Below are 22,300 nucleotides of genomic sequence, written 5' to 3'. Positions count from 1 at the left end.
CCGCTTACTCCCTTTCGGGGTCGCGGGGGGCGCTGGCGCCTATCTCAGCTACAATCGGGCGGAAGTCAGCGTACACCCTGGACAAGTCGCCACCTCATCACAGGGCCAACACAGATAGACAGACAACATTCACACTCACATTCACACACTATGGCCCATTTAGTGTTGCCAATCAACCTATCCCCAGGTGCATGTCTTTGGAGGTGGGAGGAAGCCGGAGTACCCGGAGGGAACCCACGCATTCACGGGGAGAACATGCAAACTCCACACAGGAATTGTGAGGCAGACGCACTAACCCCTCTGCCACCGTGAAGCCTTCACTCTAAATTTCCTCATCCACGAACCTTTCATCCTCGCTCAAATTAATGGGGAAATTGTCGCTTTCTCGGTCCGAATAGTTCTTGCTGCTGGAGGCTATGATTATAAACAATGTGAGGATGTGAGGAGCCCTTCAACCCGTGACGTCACGCGCACATCGTTTGCTACTTCCGGTAAAGGCAAGGCTTTTTTATTAGCGACCAAAAGTTGCGAACTTTATCGTGGATGTTCTCTACTAAATCCTTTCAGCAAAAATATGGCAATATCGCAAAATGATCAAGTATGACACATAGAAGGGACCTGCTATCCCCGTTTAAATAAGAACATCTCATTTCAGTAGGCCTTTAGTGTAACTACTCATTGTCCATTAAGTAAACGAATACAAACACGCATACTGGCTTTGTTGGTATTGAAAATTACAACAATTTGGCTGAGTCCGCCCTGAGTGCTGCTTGACTGATTGTTTGTGTTTAGTCTGTAAACGGAACTTCACGTGCAACAAAATATGGCACCGTTTGATTTTATGTGAATCGATACCTGCTAGTACCCACAGAATTCGGTCGGTGCCTAAAAAAGTACCCAATTCGGTGCCTATTACTACTTGGGAGACACCAGCAGTGAGTCTTCCATACACACAGTCTACTTACTGACCTCCATGAGCCAGTCCAGAAGAATGGCCCTCATTTTGGGCTGAAGGTGAGGATGTTTCTCCATCATGTTGACGTCCCGTACGTACGTTTTGTCCTTGGCCAACATGTTGGTCCAAACCACGTCTTTGCTGGCCCAGCTGAGCGACGACACAAGGACATGAGGTAAGAAGAGGTGCGCACCAAACGCCAGACGTTCGTCCCGATGACTCACCACAGCGCGGGGAGTGGAGCGCAGTGCACGGGCGTAGCCAAGATGTTGCTGGAGTTGTAGTGCGGGAAGCCGACATTGATCAAGGTGATCCGCTGCTCGGTCTTCCGCTCCAGCGAGGAGGCAGAGCGCTGTGGACTGGCGTAGACGCCCCCGGAACGCCAGGCGGCCTTTTTGGAGGACCAGAGGAGAAGTGAACGTGACAGGAAAGGAACAAAAAACATGGCTGTGTTCCAAAAACATACAATGACTTTGTTTATAAATGTCATTCAGGAAATATCGAAGCCCTAAGCAAAATTGTTTTTATAAACTTTCTTTATACTTTTTATTAATGAACCTGAATTTGATGCAAGTTTTGAACTATGAATTCATGTGAAAAAAACTGTTTATTTTTTGCTACAGTAACAAATGAAAATTAAAGCTGCAAGCAGTGTTAGTCAGGCCCGCTTTGGCTGCTGCCCCCGCAACTCAAGCCCTGGTCTTAAGTCAGACCTATATAGAGGTTTTTGTTTCCTAACAGAAACTACAAGCAGTTTTCTCTTTGTTTTTTCCTAGGGGGCGCAAGAGCGCAATTTTGATTTTTGGGGTTTGTTTTTTTTATTAGGTGGCAATTTTCGCCAGTCCTGATTTGTGTGTAAAATTTGGTGAGTTTTGAAGCATGTTAAGGGGGTCAAATTACAGCTCAGCGTTTTCTGGATGTTGTTGATAAATGGCTTTTGCTTTGCATAGTAGAGCTTTAACTTGCACTTTGAAGCATTTTAAGGGGCTCAAATTACAGCTCAAAGAGGCAAAAATGACATGTTTTAGGAAACTTTGCGCAGGGGTTCTTTGAAGGCGTGTAACATCAAAACCGGAGCAGTTATTAAAACTCTGTGAATAACTTTTAATCAGAAGGGTTCAATCTCTCCTCTGTGCTAGTTTGAAGCAGACACAAAAAACGCGCCCAGAAACAAATGAAAAAAAATGTTTAAACAAATTTACAGTCTCTAGGACAGGGGTCGGGAACCTTTTTGGCTGAGAGAGCCAAGAAAGCCAAATATTTTAAAATGTATTTCCGTAAGAGCCACATCATTTTTTTTAACACTGAATACAACTAAAGGTGTGCATTTTTAAGACCAACATTGTTGTTATTCTGAAGCCAACTGTGGAGGGCGCGTGGTCTGCGGTCCTGCAGCGAAGCAGGGTGTGCCAGGACCGGCTTCGAAATCAGCGACAGGTGCGTAGATGGCCCATCTGGGCCTTGTTATCTAATCACCTGTCGCTCTGTTATAAGCAGCAGCCAGGAGGAGAGACGGGGTTGGAACTGGAGCCATAGCGAGAACGCAAGAGAGCAACCGAGAGACTTATTGAAAAATAAAACAATATTGTAACCCTGAAACAGGCTCTCATGTCGGTACTTGGTGGTCTGAAGAACCCTCAGGAGGGCAAGCCCAACACTAACATTAATATTAACACTAATATTAAATAAATAACTTTACCATTAATACCATCTCTTGAACATAAAAAAGCATGAGAATGTTTTATATTTTGAACGTTATTTTTAACACTGATTACAAATGGAATTATTCATTACTTTTCATGTCAAGCAATGTCAGCTCAGATTTATCAGAGATGATTTAATTTATATTTTATTGTTTTAGTTGCTTAAGAGATATTCCTGGCTCTGAATTTGTTCATGGCTATTTTTAAGTTTTTGTGCATTACTTGTTGCCGTCGTCATTAAACGAACAGGTTACTCATCAGTTACGCAGTACTTGAGTAGTTTTTTCACAACATACTTTTTACTTTTACTCAAGTAAATATTTGGGTAAGTACTCCTTACTTTTACTTGAGTAATGAATCTCTAAAGTGACAGTACTCTTACTTGAGTACAATTTCTGTCTACTCTACCCACCTCTGTACGTCGCATTGGAGTATAAGTCGCATTTTATGGGGAGATTTATTAGATAAAATTCAACAACAAGAATAGACATTTGAAAGGCAATTTAAAATAAATAAGGAATAGTGAACAACAGGCTGAATAAGTGTACGTTATATGTAGCCTGTATGTTACTTAAGTAAAGCAATGTACAAGTATTAGGTAAACAATGAATTATATAACCGGGCTAGATCAGAAGAAACTAAATTCAGCTCTAGGAATGGAGAGTAATGAAGACTGAACACAGGTTTTAAGTTTAAATGGTACCAAATTATATTGAGGATTTATAGGAAAAATAACAACAAACTGGCATGTAAATTCGAATGGCCATTCACATTATAAACATAAGTTACAGACCGTTCAATATTTACAATGTGATACAGTACTTGATTCAGTCCTTGTTTTTACCAAAAATGGTATAAGCGCAACACGACAGTTCATTAAACGACCTTGCAAAGTCCACGTTGTGGTGGCAGTGTCCAGAGGGGTTTTAGGGAAGGTAACGGGGTAAATGTGAAAGTTCAGGAGGACGGAAATGAACACGTTGCGTTATGGGAAACCAAAGGGAAAAAACAGAGCGGCTGCTGAGGGAGCCTCCTACCCGCCCGGGGGCTCGGTTGGGTGGATTCAGTTCGGTTGGTTCGGTTCCAGGCATAAAGCTTCAGACTCTAGCTCGGCCAATTACGCAGATAAATCACACTTAAACACTCTCGCACGACGACCCACGGCTTCAGTAGTTGGCTCCTGCAGCAACGTCCCTCTCGCTCTTCCTGGAAGCAGCCCACTACCGGATTTTATGCTTCCCGCCGTGGGTCACGTGACCGCGTGACGTAATGACGCACGCACGGACAGCTAAGACAACGAAAATAAATAGGATATTTAATTGGGATTTGAAAGGTTATTTAAATAGAAAGGATATTAGGGACGGCGTGGCGCAGTGGGAGAGTGGCCGTGCGCAACCCGAGGGGCCCTGGTTCAAATCCCACCAAGTACCAACCTCGTCACGTCCGTTGTGTCCTGAGCAAGACACTTCACCCTTGCTCCTGATGGGTGCTAGTTGGCGCCTTGCATGGCAGCTCCCTCCATCAGTGTGTGTGAATGGGTAAATGTGGAAGTAGTGTCAAAGCGCTTTGAGTACCTTGAAGGTAGAAAAGCGCTATACAAGTACAACCCATTTATCATTTATTTATTTATATTTAAGTAAAATGATATTTAAATAAAAATATATTTAATTAGAAATAATATTCAATGCGGTTTTGAAAGGATATCTAAATAAAATTATATTTAAATGGGAAGATTTAATTAGAAAGAATATTCAATGGGGTTTTGAGAGGATATTTAATGAGGTTTTGTCACCCAAGTTACATCCATGACGCATAAATAACCAACTGAGAAGGTGCCTGGTATTATATTATGGCAAGAGTCATTCAAATAACTACAACATATAGAACATGCTATACGTTTACCAAACAATCTGTCACTCCTAATCGATAAATCTGATGAAATCTTCTTCCTCGATGTCCTACTAAACAAAGGAATCAATAAAGTACTATCTATCTATCCAACTCTGCCAACTCCAAAAGGTATGCGCCGCTTCCTCTTGTCGTTTTCTGCTGCATATTTCACACTACGTCCAGCTTGTAATCTGCAGTACATGACTTCCTTTTCAACGCCATTTTTGTTCAGCCTTTTTCAGGTTTTAAAAGTTACTGCCAACGTTGAAATGATCCATTTTAATGGATACGGCAGTAGCATATAGCAGTTAGCATCCCATGACCCGTAGAAGAAGAAGCGCGCGGTGCATGCTGGGATATATGACTGCGGGAGGCGTGCCGTTTCCGTGTGTTTATGTAAAGACCCCAAAATGGCTCCCATTAAGAAACGCGCTTAGGATGCATAGTTTAAACTCAAAGCGGGAATAGAGCAGCAGCGAGAGAATTTAACATTAACAGCAGCGACACTGACTCCTTTTATGACGACTTTGACGAGACGAAGTATTCGCCCAACTGTTTGATTCGAACACTGAAGCATAAGAATTTGAGGGATTCGTGGATGAGAAACAACTTAATAAAGTGAGCGTTACGTGTTTATTTTGTGTGTTGTGTGACGACATCGTTTGAGCAAGGTTGAGTTATTTATATATTATTGCTTTGCACTATTTCGAGTGTTACTATATTGTGATTGCACTAACGTTTGATTTACCATAACAGTATCAGACTGTTTTTTACGTTTATTGAATCGGGGAAAATACTAAAACAGCTGTTTATTCATTTTGGGAGTGAACAGAGTTGTCAGAACGCTGGTTTGTAATCGATATTTTTTTATTTTATTTTATTTTTTTAAATTTATTTTAATCTTCTATTCTTTTCTCCCATCCCCCCCCCCTTGTTTACCTGTATGTCATCTTTTTTGTAAGGGGCGCTGGAAGCCGGCAGACCCGTCAGCGATCCTGTTCTGTCTCCCTGTAATGTTTGTCTGATCTTGAATGGGATTGTGCTGAAAATTGTAATTTTCCTGAAGGAACTCTCCTGACGGAATAAATAAAGTACTATCTAATCTAATCTAATCTATTAACAAAGTTTGACTGACCTATCTGACTCTTTTTTTGACATTCCCTTTATCGCAGCTCCATCTAATGGATGCATAACGTAACCCCAGTCTCTACTGTAGCATCTATTCTATGCGCCTTATAATGCGTTGCGCCTTATATATGAACAAAGCTTTAAAATAGGCCATTCATTGAAGGTGCGCCTTATAATCTGGTGCGCCTTATAGTGCGGAAAATACGGTATATGTTTTTAGTAATTTGCTAACATTACTATTGAAAATGTAATGTGTAATTCTAAAAAAAACCCTCCCCCGGCAAATTTTTATTGGTTGACGTGTGTGTGACAATTGCTGACGTGTGTGTGACGATTGCTGACATTTACTTTGTCTCTTCCGCAAATGAGATAAATAATATTATCTAATATTTTACGGTAATGTGTTCATAATTTCACACATAAATCGCTCCGGAGTATATGGCCAGACTGTGAAAAAAAAATACGGTAAGTGTTTCTTTGCCTTGCTGTCGGTCATTTTTTCTTAATAATGAGCTCGCAGCAGCCAGCATCATCTCAGGTGCCATGAATGTCAATGTCAACGAAAGTGACGTCTTGGGGAAGATTGATCATCGCAAATTTTTAGGTTTATTTTTTTAATGCCTGGCTGGCGATCGACTGACACACCCTTTGTTATCGAGCGGTAGCTCGCGATCGACATAACGTGCACCTCCTAGTGTAAACTATCGGACCCACTCTCCACCCACCGAATCAATCATTGTGAGTGACTGAGGAAAAAAGGGCTCGCTGCATTCAGTGAATTCTACCGATAAGTAAACACGATGCAGAGTGAGAGATCTTACTCCCGGTTTGAAGGGAGAGACGAAAACAAACACTCGTACTTTTCAATTTATCCATCCATCCATTTTCTACCGCTTATTCCCTTTTGGGGTCGCGGGGGGCGCTGGGCGCCTAGCTCAGCTACAATCGGGCGGAAGGCGGGGTACACCCTGGACAAGTCGCCACCTCATCGCAGGGCCAACACAGATAGACAGACCACATTCACACTCACATACTAGGGCCAATTTAGTGTTGCCAATCAACCTATCTCCAGGTGCATTGTCTTTGGAAGTGGGAGGAAGCCGGAGTACCCGGAGGGAACCCACGCTTTCACGGGGAGAACATGCAAACTCCACACAGAAAGATCCCGAGCCTTGATTTGAACCCAGGACCCCCTGCTGTCTTTTCTTGGGAATTAATTCTTCCTTCATTTGTTACCAGATGTTGCACTCTCTTTCTCTCGTGTTACCATTCGCACCACAGCTAACGTTTACCCATGCTGCTACCGTCTCAGCTCCGCGAGGGGTGTATACATATGTAAGAAGGTGCGCTTGTTTTATTGAGAAGTCAGAAACGCCTGTAGTGTAATGACCGCAGCTAAAAGCAACTGTGTGTGAGAAAGTATACTCGAATATCACGACATACCATATTTTTCGGAGTATGAGTCGCAGTTTTTTTCATAGTTTGGCCGGGGGTACGACGTATACTCCAGAGTGACTTATGTGTGAAATTATTAACACATTACCGTAAAATATAAAATAATATTATTTAGCTCATTCACGTAAGAGATTAAACGTATAAGATTTCATCGGATTTAGTGATTAGGAGTGACAGATTGTTTGGTAAACGTATAGCATGTTCTATATGTTATAGTTATTTGAATGACTCTTACCATAATATGTTACGTTAACATACCAGGCACCTTCTCAGTTGGTTATTTATGAGGCTTATAACGTACAATTATTCAGCCTGTTGTTCACTATTCTTTATTTATTTTAAATTGCCTTTCAAATGTATATTCTTGGTGTTGGGTTTTATCAAATAAATTTCCCCAAAAAGTGCGACTTATATATGTTTCTTTTCCTTCTTTATTATGCATTTTTCGGCAGGTGTGTGACTGAAACTCCGGAGCGACTTATACTCCGAAAAATACGGTAGTCATTTTCTATATCGCACAGAGACAAACCCGCAATATATCGAGTATATCAATATATCACCCAGCCCTAAGCCCAACCATCCAATAAGCGATCCAAAAAGCTTCTAAAGCAGCCAACAAAGTGTTTAGCTACACAGCTAAACTCTCTTCTCTCACCACCTTGCGTGCATGTAAAAACACCCCTTTATATTGACCGCCACTAATGTCACAAATATACACCACGTGACCTTATACACACATTTCTGGCTCCTTCAATTAATATTAGCTATGACAAACTAAAACAGCACAGTGATTTCACAATGAACTCCGAGTATGTGCTTTTACTGCCATCTAGTGTCTATTTGAAGTGCGTGTGGTAAAAACAACGAGTAAAACATCAAGACTGTGGTTGTTTTTCAGTTTTTTTGTTGAAACCCCATGCTTTTTGAGGTTAAGGCTACACGTTAGGAACAGGTAAAAGATCAAAAGAGAATTCAATGTTATGGTGCAGGGGTGGTGGGTAACCTTTGATGCAACTTTTTGAAAAAGTTGCCACAAATTCAGGCATTTTAGACAGAAACAATCACAAAGAAAGCCTGTAAAAGCTTGGAGGGACGGAAAATGATATATTAGAGCTGGAACGAATTGAGGTTTTATTCAGGCATGTAAGCACTCTTTTAGAGAAAAAAAAAAAAAAAGAAAGAAAAACTGACAAAGAGAAAAAAATTCTATTGGCACAAAGTTCTGCCAAGCAAGCCATGAGCAATTTTTTTTTAAATCAAGAGTGCATTTCCTGCAATTGGGTGCATTTCTACACAATATTTTACCTTTAGATTTATTCTTACCTAGCAACCTCTTTTTGTTGGCTTTTTGACTTTTTGACAATCACCTGTCCAGTTTAATGTAAAACATATACTGTATTCTCCGCACTATAAGGCGCACCTAAAAACCTCAAATTTTCTCAAAAGCTGACAGTGTGCCTTATATATGGACCAATATTGAGCCACAATAAGCGGTAAAAAATGGATGGATGGAGGTCTCGCAACTACGATAAGCAGCCGCCAACTTAATTTTCCCCCGTAGAAGAAGAAGCGCGTGGTGCATGCTGGGATATATGACAGCGGGAGGCGTGCGGTTTCCGTGTGTTTATGTAAAGACCCCAAAATGGCTCCCATTAAGAGACACGCTTAGGACGCAGAGTTTAAACTCAAGCCGATCAGTCACCCAGTAGAACACGGGAATAGAGCAGCAGCGCGAGAATTTAACATAAACAGCAGCGACAATGACTCGTTTTATGACGACTTTGACGAGACGAAGTATTCGCCCAACTGTTTGATTCGAACACTGAAGCATAAGAATTTGAGGGATTCGTGGATGAGGAATAACTTAATAAAGTGAGCTTTACATGTTTATTTTGTGTGTTGTGTGACGACATCGTTTGAGAAACGTTGAGTTATTTATATATTATTGCTTTGCACTATTTCGAGTGTTACTATATTGTGATTGCACTAACGTTTGATTTACTGTGACAGTACCAGACTGTTTTTTACGTGTTTATTGAATCAAGGAAAATAATAAAACAGCTGTTTTTTTTTATTTTGGGAGAGAAAAGAGTTGTCAGAACGCTGGTTTGTATTCTATTAATAAAGTTTGACTGACCTGACTCTTTTGTTTACATTCCCTATAGCGCAGCTCCATCTAATGGATGCAAAACGTAACCCCAGCCTCTACTGTGGCATCTATTCTATGCGCCTTATAATGCGTTGCGCCTTATATATGAACAAAGTTTTAAAATAGGCCATTCATTGAAGGTGCGCCTTATAATCCCGTATAGTGCGGAAAATACGGTATATTTTTTTTAGTAATTTACCAACATTACTATTGAAAATGTAATGTGTAATTCTAAAAATACACATGCCAAGAACTCAGAAAACGTTAGCAATTCTATTCTTTAGCCACGCCCCCTCAGGTAATATACTTCCTGTGTTGTGACTTCGGTTTACATAGTCATGTCAAAAAATATATTTTCTCACTGGCTCCTAATAACTGCCCTAGAACTACAACTGGTTCTCAACCAACAATTGTAATCATCCAAATATGATTAGCATCAGAGAAAAAAAGCCATCAAAGTTGTGGCTCTAAGAGCGAACGCAGATGACAACAATTAAACTAGCAAGATGACGATGACTAGCGTTACATTAGTTTTGGATGATACCACAAATTCGGGTATCATTCTGACACAAAGTCATTACAGCAGGGGCCGGCAATCCAAAATGTTGAAAGAGCAATATTGGACCAAAAATAAATCTGTCTGGAGCCGCAAAAAATTAAAAGCCATATTACATACAGATAGTGTATCATGAGATATAAATTGAATTATGAGGACTTAAAGGAAACTAAATGAGTTCAAATATAGCTACAAATGAGGCATAGTAATGCAATATGTACATACAGCTAGCCTAAACAGCATGTTAACATCAACTAGCTTACAGTCATGCAGTGACTAAATATGTCTGATTAGCACTCCACATAAGTCAATAACATCAACAAAACTCACCTTTGTGCATTCATGCACAACATTATAAGTTTGGTGGACAAAATGAGACGGAAAAAGAAGTGGCATAAATCACGTCTTATAGAGTCGGAGAAAGTTATGCATGTAAACAAACTAGGGTGAGTTCAAGGACCGCCAAAATTAGTAGGACAAAACGGCGCTGGCCAAATACTCGAATCAGTGAAGTATGTTTAATACAAACAGTGTGCGTTATAACAATTAGGGAGGTTTGTGTCATGTTTGTCCTCCTACAGAAACCAAATTAAAACAAAAAAAAATTTTTTTCCCCTCATCCATTTTTCATATATTTTTGAAAACGTTCCAAAGCCCCGGGTTGCCGACCCCTGCGTTACAGTATCATTTATTGGTCATATTCAAAGTACTCATGTGTCCAGGGCCATATTTCCTGAGTTTATAAACATAATATAAACGGTAAAAAAAAAAAACTAAGAAGATTTTGTGATGCTAAAAAATATTGATGTAATCATAGTAGTATCAACTAGTATCATTACAGTGCATCTGGATGATTTAGAATTAGCTAAAACACTGGAGACTGTGGATGCACTTTAGTCACTAGCTAGCTAGCTATGTATTAAAGCACCTCTTCCTGAGAGTATTTCAGTGTTACAGCATCACCTTTATTATTTTTATTTTTTAGACCAAATTGCGTCCGTTCTCCCTTTTCTGTCTACACACTGTGTCTGCTTGTAAGTACTCCGTGATTGTGCACTGCCGAACATGCTCGTCTGCTCCTAAACCAGCGATGTCTTGACGTGACGACGAGGGACCTGTGTCAGGCTTGTCCCTGACAGTTTGACAATGTCTTAGTTTTTCCTTTGCATTTGTCTTTGTTTCCTGTCTTTAGTTCCTGTGGCGCAGTGGGAGAGTGGCCGTGCGCAACCCGAGGGTCCCTGGTTCAATCCCCACCTAGTACCAACCTCATCAGGTCCGTTGTGTCCTGAGCAAGACACTTCACCCTTGCTCCTGATGGGTGCTGGTTAGCGCCTTGCATGGCAGCTCCCCCCATCAGTGTGTGAATGTGTGTGTGAATGGGTAAATGTGGAAGTAGAGTCAAAGCGCTTTGAGTACTTTGAAGGTAGAAAAGCGCTATACAAGTACAACCCATTTATTTATTTATTTTGTTTCCCTGAGTGCTGTGTCTCCCCAGCTGTGGCTGATTGGCACCTGGCCACACCTGGTGTCAATCAGCCAGTTACTATTTAAAGCTGCCTTCCCCTCCAGTCAGTGCTGGATTATTGTCACCACTACCTGTCAATGTCTTTAATACTTATCGTTGTAGCTGTGTCTACTTCTGTTCACTCTGCTCATGTCATAGTTCCTTCATGTCAGAGTAAGAGCTAGTTTTTGTTCATAGCCAAGTTTGTTCTCCGCCCTGTGCGCGCCTTTTGTTTGTTCTCGTTTTAGTGTTAAATTAAATCATGTTTTCCCACACAATGCCTGCCGCCATCTCTGCACCTTTGTGTTTGTCACAAACTCAACCTGACAACCGGTACTTTTTAGAGGCGGTATAGTACGGAATATGATTCATTAGTATCGCGGTTCTATATTAATACCGGTATACCGTACAACCCTCGGTGGAAGTGTGCGATGTGGAACACAGTTTGTAGATTCATTTTACCTCCGAGTCGCGCTGCTTTTTCTTGGTCATCTCCGCCGTCTCCTCGTCCAAGTCTTGTAAATACTGCAAGGGACAAAAAAACAAAAACAAAACACAGTTGTAAGGAAAGGTCTCCTCGCTCATTTTTGTACTCACGTAAGCGTTGACCATATAGCGGTTAAGGTAGAAGAGCATGTACGATCAAAATAAAAATTGTATGGTTAATCGAAGTGTGTTCATGATTAATGCAAGCATTTCTTTGTGATTATTCATGTGAGTTAACTCGTTATTTTGACAGCTCTACTAAAAAAAAACATCTGTCTGCACATCTTCAGTCATCAGGTCACAGAGTCCACAAAAGGTTTACTTGAAACTGGACTCTTCGGAAATGGAGTTGCCTTTATTCAACCTTTGCGATTATTAAAACACTCCTTTCACGCCAATAAAAAAGGCAAAATTAAAATCAGGGAGACCAACCCTGCAAGGGATCCTTTATTTACCAGGGAATTGGCAACCCAAGCTTCACCCGATATATTTGCAGACCTTATAGAACTCCTTTCATGCAAATATAGTTGCATCAATCAGCCCTGCAAGGTGTCCCTTTTTCCAGGGAGTTGGCAAGCCTACCTTCAACTGATATTTTTGGGAATATTATCAATGTCCTTTCACACAAATAAAAAAAAGATATTATAAAACTAAGACTTTTGACAAGAACAAGAAAGTTTGATGATATTACGCCTATACTGGCTCACCTGAATTTGAGACAGTATAGGCGTGAATTTAAGATGCCATTTTAAGGTTTTACTACTTACGTATTAGGGGTGTAACGGTAAACAAAAATTTTGGTTCGGTACGCACCTCGGTTTAGAGGTCAGGGTTCGGTTCATTTTCGGTACAGTAAGAAAACAACAAAATATACATTTTCGGGTTATTTATTTACCAAATTTGTAAACGATGGCTTTATCCTTTTAACATTGGGAACACTATAATAATTCTGTCCACATTAATCTGCCTCAAGTTGTTGCTTTGATTAAATAAAATGAAAAAACCTTTCTTCTACATATAAAAGAAAGTACAACTCATCGTGCTTAATTTATTACAGCATTTGGGAAGCCTGTAGTTGACTTTTATTATGGAAATGTTGTATTTTTAGCAGCATGTGATAGCAGGGACCCTGCTATTCAAAACTGGGCTGCTACATTACTAATGATTAATGTAACTATAGCCGAAAAAAAATAGTACAATTGCAATAGGAGAGACTTTTCATCCCTAAACACAATATCAATCAATCAATCATCAATCAATGTTTACTTATATAGCCCTAAATCACTAGTGTCTCAAAGGGCTGCACAAACCACTACGACATCCTCGGGCAAGGAAAACTCACACCCAGTGGACATCGGTGACAATAATGACCCAGTGGGACGTCGGTGACAATGATGACTATGAGAACATGCTACTGTGATACTGATGACTATGAGAACATATGAGAACATGATACTGTGAAAGATCAATCCATAATGGATCCAACCCAGTTGCGAGAGTCCAGTCCAAAGCGGATCCAACACAGCAGCGAGAGTCCCGTTCACAGCGGAGCCAGCAGGAAACCATCCCAAGCGGAGGCTGATCAGCAGCGCAGAGATGTCCCCAGCCGATAGAGTTAAATGAAATAACAGACAGGGCTTTGCTGCCCCTAAAACACGCACACACAGCAAAATGAGCTAACGTTACGCTAAAAGCTAATTAGCCCTCACCTCAAGCCTATACTAATTACGTATAAAATACTACACGGTCTAGCTCCATCCTATCTTGCCGATTGTATTGTACCATATGTCCCGGCAAGAAATCTGCGTTCAAAAGACTCCGGCTTATTAGTGATTCCTAGAGCCCAAAAAAAGTCTGCGGGCTATAGAGCGTTTTCCGTTCGGGCTCCAGTACTCTGGAATGCCCTCCCGGTAACAGTTTGAGATGCTACCTCAGTAGAAGCATTTAAGTCTCACCTTAAAACTCATCTGTATACTCTAGCCTTTAAATAGACCTCCTTTTTAGACCAGTTGATCTGCCGCTTCTTTTCTTTCTCCTATGTCCCCCCCTCCCTTGTGGAGGGGGTCCGGTCCGATGACCATGGATGAAGTACTGGCTGTCCAGAGTCGAGACCCAGGATGGACCGCTCGTCGGGACCCAGGATGGACCGCTCGCCTGTATCGGTTGGGGACATCTCTACGCTGCTGATCCGCCTCCGCTTGAGATGGTCTCCTGTGGACGGGACTCTCGCTGCTGTCTTGGATCCGCTTGAACTGAACTCTCGCGGCTGTGTTGGAGCCACTATGGATTGAACTTTCACAGTATCATGTTAGACCCGCTTGACATCCATTGCTTTCGGTCCCCTAGAGGGGGGGGGGGTTGCCCACATCTGAGGTCCTCTCCAAGGTTTCTCATAGTCAGCATTGTCACTGGCGTCCCACTGGATGTGAATTCTCCCTGCCCAATGGGTGTGAGTTTTCCTTGCCCTTTTGTGGGTTCTTCCGAGGATGTTGTAGTCGTAATGATTTGTGCAGTCCTTTGAGACATTTGTGATTTGGGGCTATATAAACACTGATTGATTGATTGATTGATATACTGTGAGCTAGCTGAGCTGCAGTTTAAGTTTCTAGAAGGTCAACGGGCTCATATCGATGTTAGTAATAGTTGTGACTGGGAAGTGTTTAGTATAATTTGAGTAGAGTGCGCTGCTCCCCTGCTAAACGAATATCTCTGCTCGACGCTAAAGCATTCACTACATCGTTCTGAAGTCTGAATACGCACTGCTGATTGGCTGTTACATCGCTCTGAATACGCACTGCTGATTGGCTTTGTATGTAACCAATCAGATGGTTGTGTGGGCGGGACAATGCTTGCTGCTGAGACAGAGCCACAGAGGCAGAAAGCAGAGCAGCTTGTGAAGACTTCTGCTTCTAAACTCGTTCGGTACGCCCGCGTGTCGAACCGAAACCCCCCGTACCGAAACGGTTCAATACAAAATAAGAGTCTCGGAAAGCTGGCCAGCTTTCTGAGGGATCGCTTGTGCACGCCAGTTTTCCGAGACTCTGTATTTAGTTAGCGCAGGCAGCATGAAGCAGGGCTTTTATTGTGAAGATAGGAAATGTGCTGTCGGCCTTTAGAGTTTTGACGGAAGGTACGGCGCGAGAGTCTGTTGAAATAAAAAGTGTTTCTCGCCTTCCTCTCAGTCATTTTTAATAATAATGATCTTGCAGCAGCCAGCGTCATCTCACAAGACCCTCCGGTACCGTGAATGTCATTTAAGTGACGTCTTGGTGAAGATTGATGATCACTAATTTTTAGGTCTATTTTTTTTAAAAGCCTGGCTGGAGATCGACTGACACACCCCGCGCGGTCGACTGGTAGCTCGCGATCGACGTAATGGGCACCCCTGGTCTAGCTCCATCCTGTCTTGCTGATTGTATTGTACCATATGTCCCAGCAAAAAATCTGCATTCAAAGAAGTCCGACTTATGAGTGATTCCCAGAGCCCAAAAAAAGTCTGCGGGCTATAGAGCGTTTTCTATTCGGGCTCCAGTACTCTGGATGCTACCTCAGTCGAAGTATTTAAGTCCCATCTTGAAATTCATTTGGATACGCTAGCCTTTAAATACCCCCCCCCCTTAGACCAGTTGATCTGCCGTCTCTTTTCTGCTCTACCCCCCTCTCCTGCGTGGAGAGGTTAATAGGTGACCACAGATGACGCGCTAGCTGTTCAAAAGTCAGGACCCAGGTGGACCACTCATTTGTGCATCAGTTGATGACGTCTCTGCGCTGCTGACTTGTTTATATTCAAGATGATCCCCTGCTCGTCCCACTATGTAGATCTTTGTAAGACAGCATCAAGATAGATTTTGTTTTCTCAAAATCAGCTAGAAGTGAGTTACTAGGTTTTGCCTTTGGACGGGAGACATACTGCATGTGTGTATGATGCCAGCTGCACGGTGGCAGAGAGAAACGCACTTCGGAGGGTCGTAAAAACTGCCATGAAGATCACTGGCTGCTCTCTCCCCTCCCTGGATGAACTGTACAGTGCCAAGTGCCTCAAAAAGGCCCAAAACATCATAAGGGACCCATCTCAACCTGGACAAAAAAGGCCCAAAACATCATCAGGGACCCATCTCACCCTGGACATAAACTTTTTGAACTGATGCCATCAGGCAGGAGATACAGGACAAAAAAAAGCTGGACGAACCGATTTAAGAACACTTTTTACCCGAGAGCAATAGTGTCGCTGAACACAAGAAGACAATAATGACTGTGGATGTATTTTATGTATTTGTATCTATTTAACTATGTTCTTTTGTTTTTATGTGTTATGAACTTGCACTAAATTAGCTTTGCATACAATTTTGTTGTACAATGTACTATGAAAATTAAGATATATTCTATTTTATTCTCATCCATCCATTTTCTACCACTTGTCCCTTTTGGGGTCACCGGAGCCTATCTCAGCTGCATTCGGGTGGAAGGCGGGGTACACTCAGGACAAGTCGCCACCTTACTACAGGGCCAACACAGATAGACAACATTCACACTCACATTCCCACACTAAGGTCAATTTTAGTGTTGCCAATCAACTTATCACCAAGTGCATGTCTTTGGAGGTGGGAGGAAGCCAGGGAGAACATGCAAACTCCGGGATTGAACTCAGGACTACTCAGGACCTTCGTATTGTGAGGCACATGCACTAACCCCTGTTCCACCGTGCTGCCCAAGTCGTAAAACTATCCATTCATCCATTTTCTACCGTTTATTCCCTTTGGGGTCGCTGGTGCCTATCTCAGCTACAATCGGGCGGAAGGCGGGGTACACCCTGGACAAGTCGCCACCTCATCGCAGGACCAACACAGATAGACAGACAACATTCACACACTAGGGCCCATTTAGTGTTGCCAATCAACCTATCCCCAAGTGTGTGTCCTTGGAGGCAGGAGGAAGCCGGAGTACCCAGATGGAACCCACGCAGTCCGGGATTGAACTCAGGAACTTCGTATTGTGAGGCACATGCACTAACCCCTGTCCTGCCGTGCTGCCCAAGTCGTAAAACTATCGATTCATCCATTTTCTAGCGTTTATTCCCTTTGGGGTCGCTGGAGCCTATCTCAGCTACAATCGGGTGGAAGGCGGGGTACACCCTGGACAAGTCGCCACCTCATCGCAGGACCAACACAGATAGAAAACATTCACACACTAGGGCCCCTTTAGTGTTGCCAATCAACCTATCCCCAAGTGGTGTCCTTGGAGGTGGGAGGAGTACCCGGACGGAACCCATGCAGTCCGGAATTGAACTCAGGACTACTCAGGACCTTCGTATTGTGAGGCACATGCACTAACCCCTGTACCAACGTGCTGCCCAAGTCGTAAAACTATCCATCCATTTCTACCGTTTATTCCCTTTGAGGTCGGTGGTGCCTATCTCAGCTACAATCGGGTGGAAGGCGGGGTACACCCTGGACAAGTCGCCACATCATTGCAGGACCAACAGAGATAGACAACATTCACACACTAGGGCCCATTTAGTGTTGCCAATCAACCTATCCCCAAGTGCGTGTCCTTGGAGGTGGGAGGAAGCCGGAGTACCCGGACAGAACCCACGCAGTCCGGGATTGAACTCAGGACTACTCAGGACCTTCGTATTGTGAGGCACATGCACTAACCCCTGTCCCGCCGTGCTGCCCAAGTCGTAAAACTATCCATTTTCTAGCGTTTATTCCCTTTGGGGTCGCTGGTGCCTATCTCAGCTACAATCGGGTGGAAGGCGGGGTACACACTGGACAAGTCGCCACCTCATCGGAGGACCAACACAGATAGACAACATTCACACACTAGGGCCCATTTAGTGTTGCCAATCAACCTATCCCCAAGTGGTGTCCTTGGAGGTGGGAGGAGTACCCGGACGGAACCCATGCAGTCCGGAATTGAACTCAGGACTAGTCAGGACCTTCGTATTGTGAGGCACATGCACTAACCCCTGTACCAACGTGCTGCCCAAGTCGTAAAACTATCCATCCATTTCTACCGTTTATTCCCTTTGAGGTCGGTGGTGCCTATCTCAGCTACAATCGGGTGGAAGGCGGGGTACACCCTGGACAAGTCGCCACATCATTGCAGGACCAACAGAGATAGACAACATTCACACACTAGGGCCCATTTAGTGTTGCCAATCAACCTATCCCCAAGTGCGTGTCCTTGGAGGTGGGAGGAAGCCGGAGTACCCGGACGGAACCCACGCAGTCCGGGATTGAACTCAGGACTACTCAGGACCTTCGTATTGTGAGGCACATGCACTAACCCCTGTACCGCCGTGCTGCCCAAGTCGTAAAACTATCCATTTTCTAGCGTTTATTCCCTTTGGGGTCGCTGGTGCCTATCTCAGCTACAATCGGGTGGAAGGCGGGGTACACACTGGACAAGTCGCCACCTCATCGGAGGACCAACACAGATAGACAACATTCACACACTAGGGCCCATTTAGTGTTGCCAATCAACCTATCCCCAAGTGCGTGTCCTTGGAGGTGGGAGGAGTACCCGGAAGGAACCCACGCAGTCCGGAATTGAACTCAGGACTACTCAGGACCTTCGTATTGTGAGGCACATGCACTAACCCCTGTAACACCGTGCTGCCCAAGTCGTAAAACTATCCATCCATTTTCTACCGTTTATTCCCTTTGAGGTCGGTGGTGCCTATCTCAGCTACAACCGGGTGGAAGGCGGGGTACACCCTGGACAAGTCGCCACCTCATCGGAGGACCAACACAGATAGACAGACAACATTCACACATGAGGGCCAATTTAGTGATGCCAAACAACCTATACCCAAGTGCGTGTCCTTGGAGGTGGGAGGAGTACCCGGACGGAACCCACGCAGTCCGGAATTGAACTCAGGACCTTTGTATTGTGAGGCACATGCACTAACCCCTGTACCGCCGTGCTGCCCAAGTCGTAAAACTACTTTCACACAAATAAAAAAGGGCAAAAACAATTGGGGTGTCCCTTTATCCAAGGAGTTGGCGACCCTACCTCCACTTAAGAGCAATCTTAGCATGTGATGAAGACCTCCATACTTACAATGGCAACATCTGCCTTCCTCTTCCTCGGCCTTGTTGTCTTTAAAGTGGCCGCCTCGGGATCAACAGACTTGGCTTCTGTTTCTTCCCTGGAATGAAGAAGAAGTAAAAAAAAAAACACCCACCAGGGCCTCCAAAGTGTCAACAAGCGTGAAATAAACTCATTAAACAAAAATTAAGTTATTTAGCTTAGCACGCATGTGCTAACTAGCTCGCCAACTTTTGGCCAATTCCGAGTGTTCTCAACTCACCGACTTCCCAGCATTCTACCCAAAAGGCCGGGGTGGGGCAAACCTGTGGAAGGAAATAATATTTTAGGTCATTTTAGTTGGACTTTTTACGAGGGGGACATGAAGTCACTCCCCACCCCCACGCTCAGCTGACAAAGCCTAGCTTCTCTTAGCATTGCAAGTCGTCAAAAGTGCAGAAAAACCAACACGCATGCGCGGCAAACGGCGTTAAAAGACACAAAACACACCAAACTACACATCGAGGTTGGTTATTTTGCGAATTTACGCGGGGAAACCTCTTCATTTTCCCGGTCTAACTCCGGACATCTGGCCCGGCTCATCATGGCCGACGCAGCAGCTGAGACTTTGTCGGCACTTTAGCGCATTTTCCACGCTGACATCCACCCACAAGCCCTCAAAAAGGGGCGTAAAAGGGAACTTTAAAAAATATTTAACCTCCACAAATGTTTACATTTGATCATTTAGGCGCCGTTTGTGTCGGAAGTTAGCATGGTTAGCTCACCGTGCACTCGCGTCGAGACGCCGCTCTTCCAAGTTCCGTACCGTCTTGGCAATCGAGCGATCGATGAATGAATGGGACGAGAAGGGGATCGATACGTGAGTCGACCCAGCCGGAGAGGGGGAGATCGGGTGCCAGCAGGCCGTGCGCGGGCTCGATCGTGTGGTGGTGGGGGGGGAACAGATGACTGGCGCGGGAGGAGGAGGTGATTTAACTTGGCGCTAAAACTTCTTCTTCTCCGCCTCTTTCCCGCGCGTCTCGTCCGTCCCCGAGCTCGTTAACCGGCCGCGCGTACACACGACCCGCCAAAAAAGGACCGCGAAAGCCGTCGGGGATGAACACGTACAGGTGTGGAAACTTTGTCGTCTTATCGCCATTTAAGCCGGCAAACGCGGGAGGAGGCGTGACGGCGGCATGACAGCTGCGAGGGGCGGGGCTTCTGAAGGCGGAAGTGGCCGGGCACCGCGTGGCTAGTCTCTCGGATGTAAACAAAGGCAGAGAAGAAGCGCTTTTAACCGAAAAGCGAACGTTAAACAACCACCGGTTCACAAGAAATCGCTGATAAACCCGTTTATAAGATTTCAGGCCGCTGTCGGGGTGACCGCAATCATTATTTCAGCTAATAATGGACAAAACGTCGCTGCTTCCGCCCGGCGTCTATGCAATCACGTGACCTGGAGGCACTTCCGGATTTCGGATGGAGGGCAATGAGTTCGCTATTGTTTATTGACACGCATCCGTGCAGATTCAGGCATATATTTTGACGAGTTTAAAAGTAAATATACAAATACTATGTAAAAAATATTTAAAAAGGGGTCGAGTGGATTGATACACTCAAAAGAAAAAATATTTTCTAACGATTTTAACTATTATTTAACACCGACATTTTGACTTGTCCCTGCGATTAAGTGGCGACTTGTCCAGGGTGTAACCCGCCTTCCACCCGATTGTAGCTGACATAGGCACCAGCGCCCCCCCAAAGGGTAATAAGCAGTAGAAAATGGATGGATAAATTAACACCGACATTTTGACTTGTCCCTGCGATGAGGTGGCGACGTGTCCAGGGTGTAACCCGCCTTCCACCCGATTGTAGCTGAGATAATGAAGTGAAGTGAATGATATTTATATAGCGCATTTTCTCTAGTGACTCAAAGCGCTGTACATAGTGAAACCCAATATCTAAGTTACATTTAAACCAGTGTGGGTGGCACTGGGAGCAGGTGGGTAAAGTGTCTTGCCCAAGGACACAACGGCAGTGACTAGATTGGCGGAAGCGGGAATCGAACCTGCAACCCTCAAGTTGCTGACAAGGCCGCTCTACCGACCGAGCGCCCCCCCCCCCCTCCCCCCCGCCACCCCAAAGGGAATATGCAGTAGTAAAAAAAGATGGATGGATTTTGACTTGTCCAGGGTGTGCGCCGCCTACCGCCTGAATGAAGCTAAAAGGGACAAGTGGTAGAAAATGGGTGGATGGATGGATTGTTCTAAATGTTGCATCAATCAGATACAAGTAAATACAGGGCCACTATTGCAGATACAGACCTCACATTAAATATTTTAATTTGTTAGTCATAATTATGATTCAAATAATTACATCAGAACATTGTGTGACAATACATAAATACTAGAAATGGGATTTATGGCTCTTTGAAGGGAGACACATTTTCAGGAGCCCTTCAAAAAAACTGCTTTGTTATTGTAGTTCTTATAGTTATTGTTATTTGTATTTGTTATACCAAAGAAACAAACAATTGGAGCAGTTATAAGATAAGGCGTGGATCAAAGCAGTACACAATTCCAGAAATATTGCACTACTAGAATAGAATGTATTTATATTATTTACATGCGATTAATGCTGTATAATTGACGTATTTATGTTGTTCACGTGTGAATAATGCTGTATAATAGACTGTATTTATTAAATACAGCATTATTCACATGTGAATAATATAAATACTATTTGTATTATTCACATGTGAATAATGCTGTATAATAGACTGTATTTATGTTATTCACATGTGAATAATGCTGTACAATAGACTATATTTTTGTTATTTACATGTGAATAATGCTGTATAATAGACTGTATTTATGTTAGTCACATGTGAATAATGCTGTATAATAGACTGTATTTATGTTATTCATAGTGAATAATCGTCAATCAATCAATCAATGTGTATTTATATAGCCCTAAATCACAAATGTCTCAAAGGACTGTACAAACCACTACGACTACGACATCCTCGGAAGAACCCACATTCGAGTGGGTTTACACACTCGAAAGAAAAAATATTTTCTAACGATTTCAACTATTAATTAACACCGACATTTTGACTTGTCCCTGCGATGAGGTGGCGACTTGTCCAGGGTGTAACCTGCCTTCCGCCCGATTGTAGCTGTAATGCTGTAAAATAGACTGTATTGATGTTACTCCCATGTGAATAATCCTGTATAATAGACTTTATTTATGTTAATCCCATGTGAATAATCCTGTATAATAGACTGTATTTATGTTATTCACATGTGAATAATGCTGTATAATTGACGTATTTATGTCATTCACATGTGAACAATGCTGTATAATAGACTGCATTTATGTTATTCACATGTGAATAATGCTGTATAATAGACTGTATTTATGTTATTTACATGTGAATAAT

At 43.2% G+C, this 22,300-nt stretch overlaps 1 protein-coding gene across 2 annotated transcripts in view; it reads right to left on the bottom strand.

The window, feature by feature from the left end:
- ccne1 (cyclin E1) overlaps nucleotides 1–20,019 on the bottom strand; it is a 41,491-nt gene extending 21,472 nt beyond the window's left edge. Inside the window, exons 1-6 of one of the 2 annotated variants that reach the window (XM_061893500.1) lie at nucleotides 19,644–20,019; nucleotides 19,142–19,184; nucleotides 18,892–18,979; nucleotides 11,803–11,865; nucleotides 1,180–1,346; nucleotides 970–1,105 (exon numbers count right to left, since the gene is read on the bottom strand). In XM_061893500.1, the coding sequence (XP_061749484.1) occupies nucleotides 970–1,105; nucleotides 1,180–1,346; nucleotides 11,803–11,865; nucleotides 18,892–18,979; nucleotides 19,142–19,155 (468 nt within the window). In that variant the 5' untranslated portion in view covers nucleotides 19,156–19,184; nucleotides 19,644–20,019. Of the gene's footprint in view, nucleotides 1–969; nucleotides 1,106–1,179; nucleotides 1,347–11,802; nucleotides 11,866–18,891; nucleotides 18,980–19,141; nucleotides 19,185–19,368; nucleotides 19,473–19,643 lie in introns of those variants that run through there. The other variant, XM_061893501.1, reaches the window with a different exon arrangement.
- Nucleotides 20,020–22,300: the final 2,281 nt, after the last annotated feature.

Source organism: Nerophis ophidion, linkage group LG02 (assembly GCF_033978795.1).
Source record: "Nerophis ophidion isolate RoL-2023_Sa linkage group LG02, RoL_Noph_v1.0, whole genome shotgun sequence".
Taxonomy (NCBI): Eukaryota; Metazoa; Chordata; class Actinopteri; order Syngnathiformes; family Syngnathidae; genus Nerophis; species Nerophis ophidion.
The sequence above is the reverse complement of the archived record's forward strand: the minus strand, read 5'-3'. Positions and strand labels throughout refer to the sequence as shown.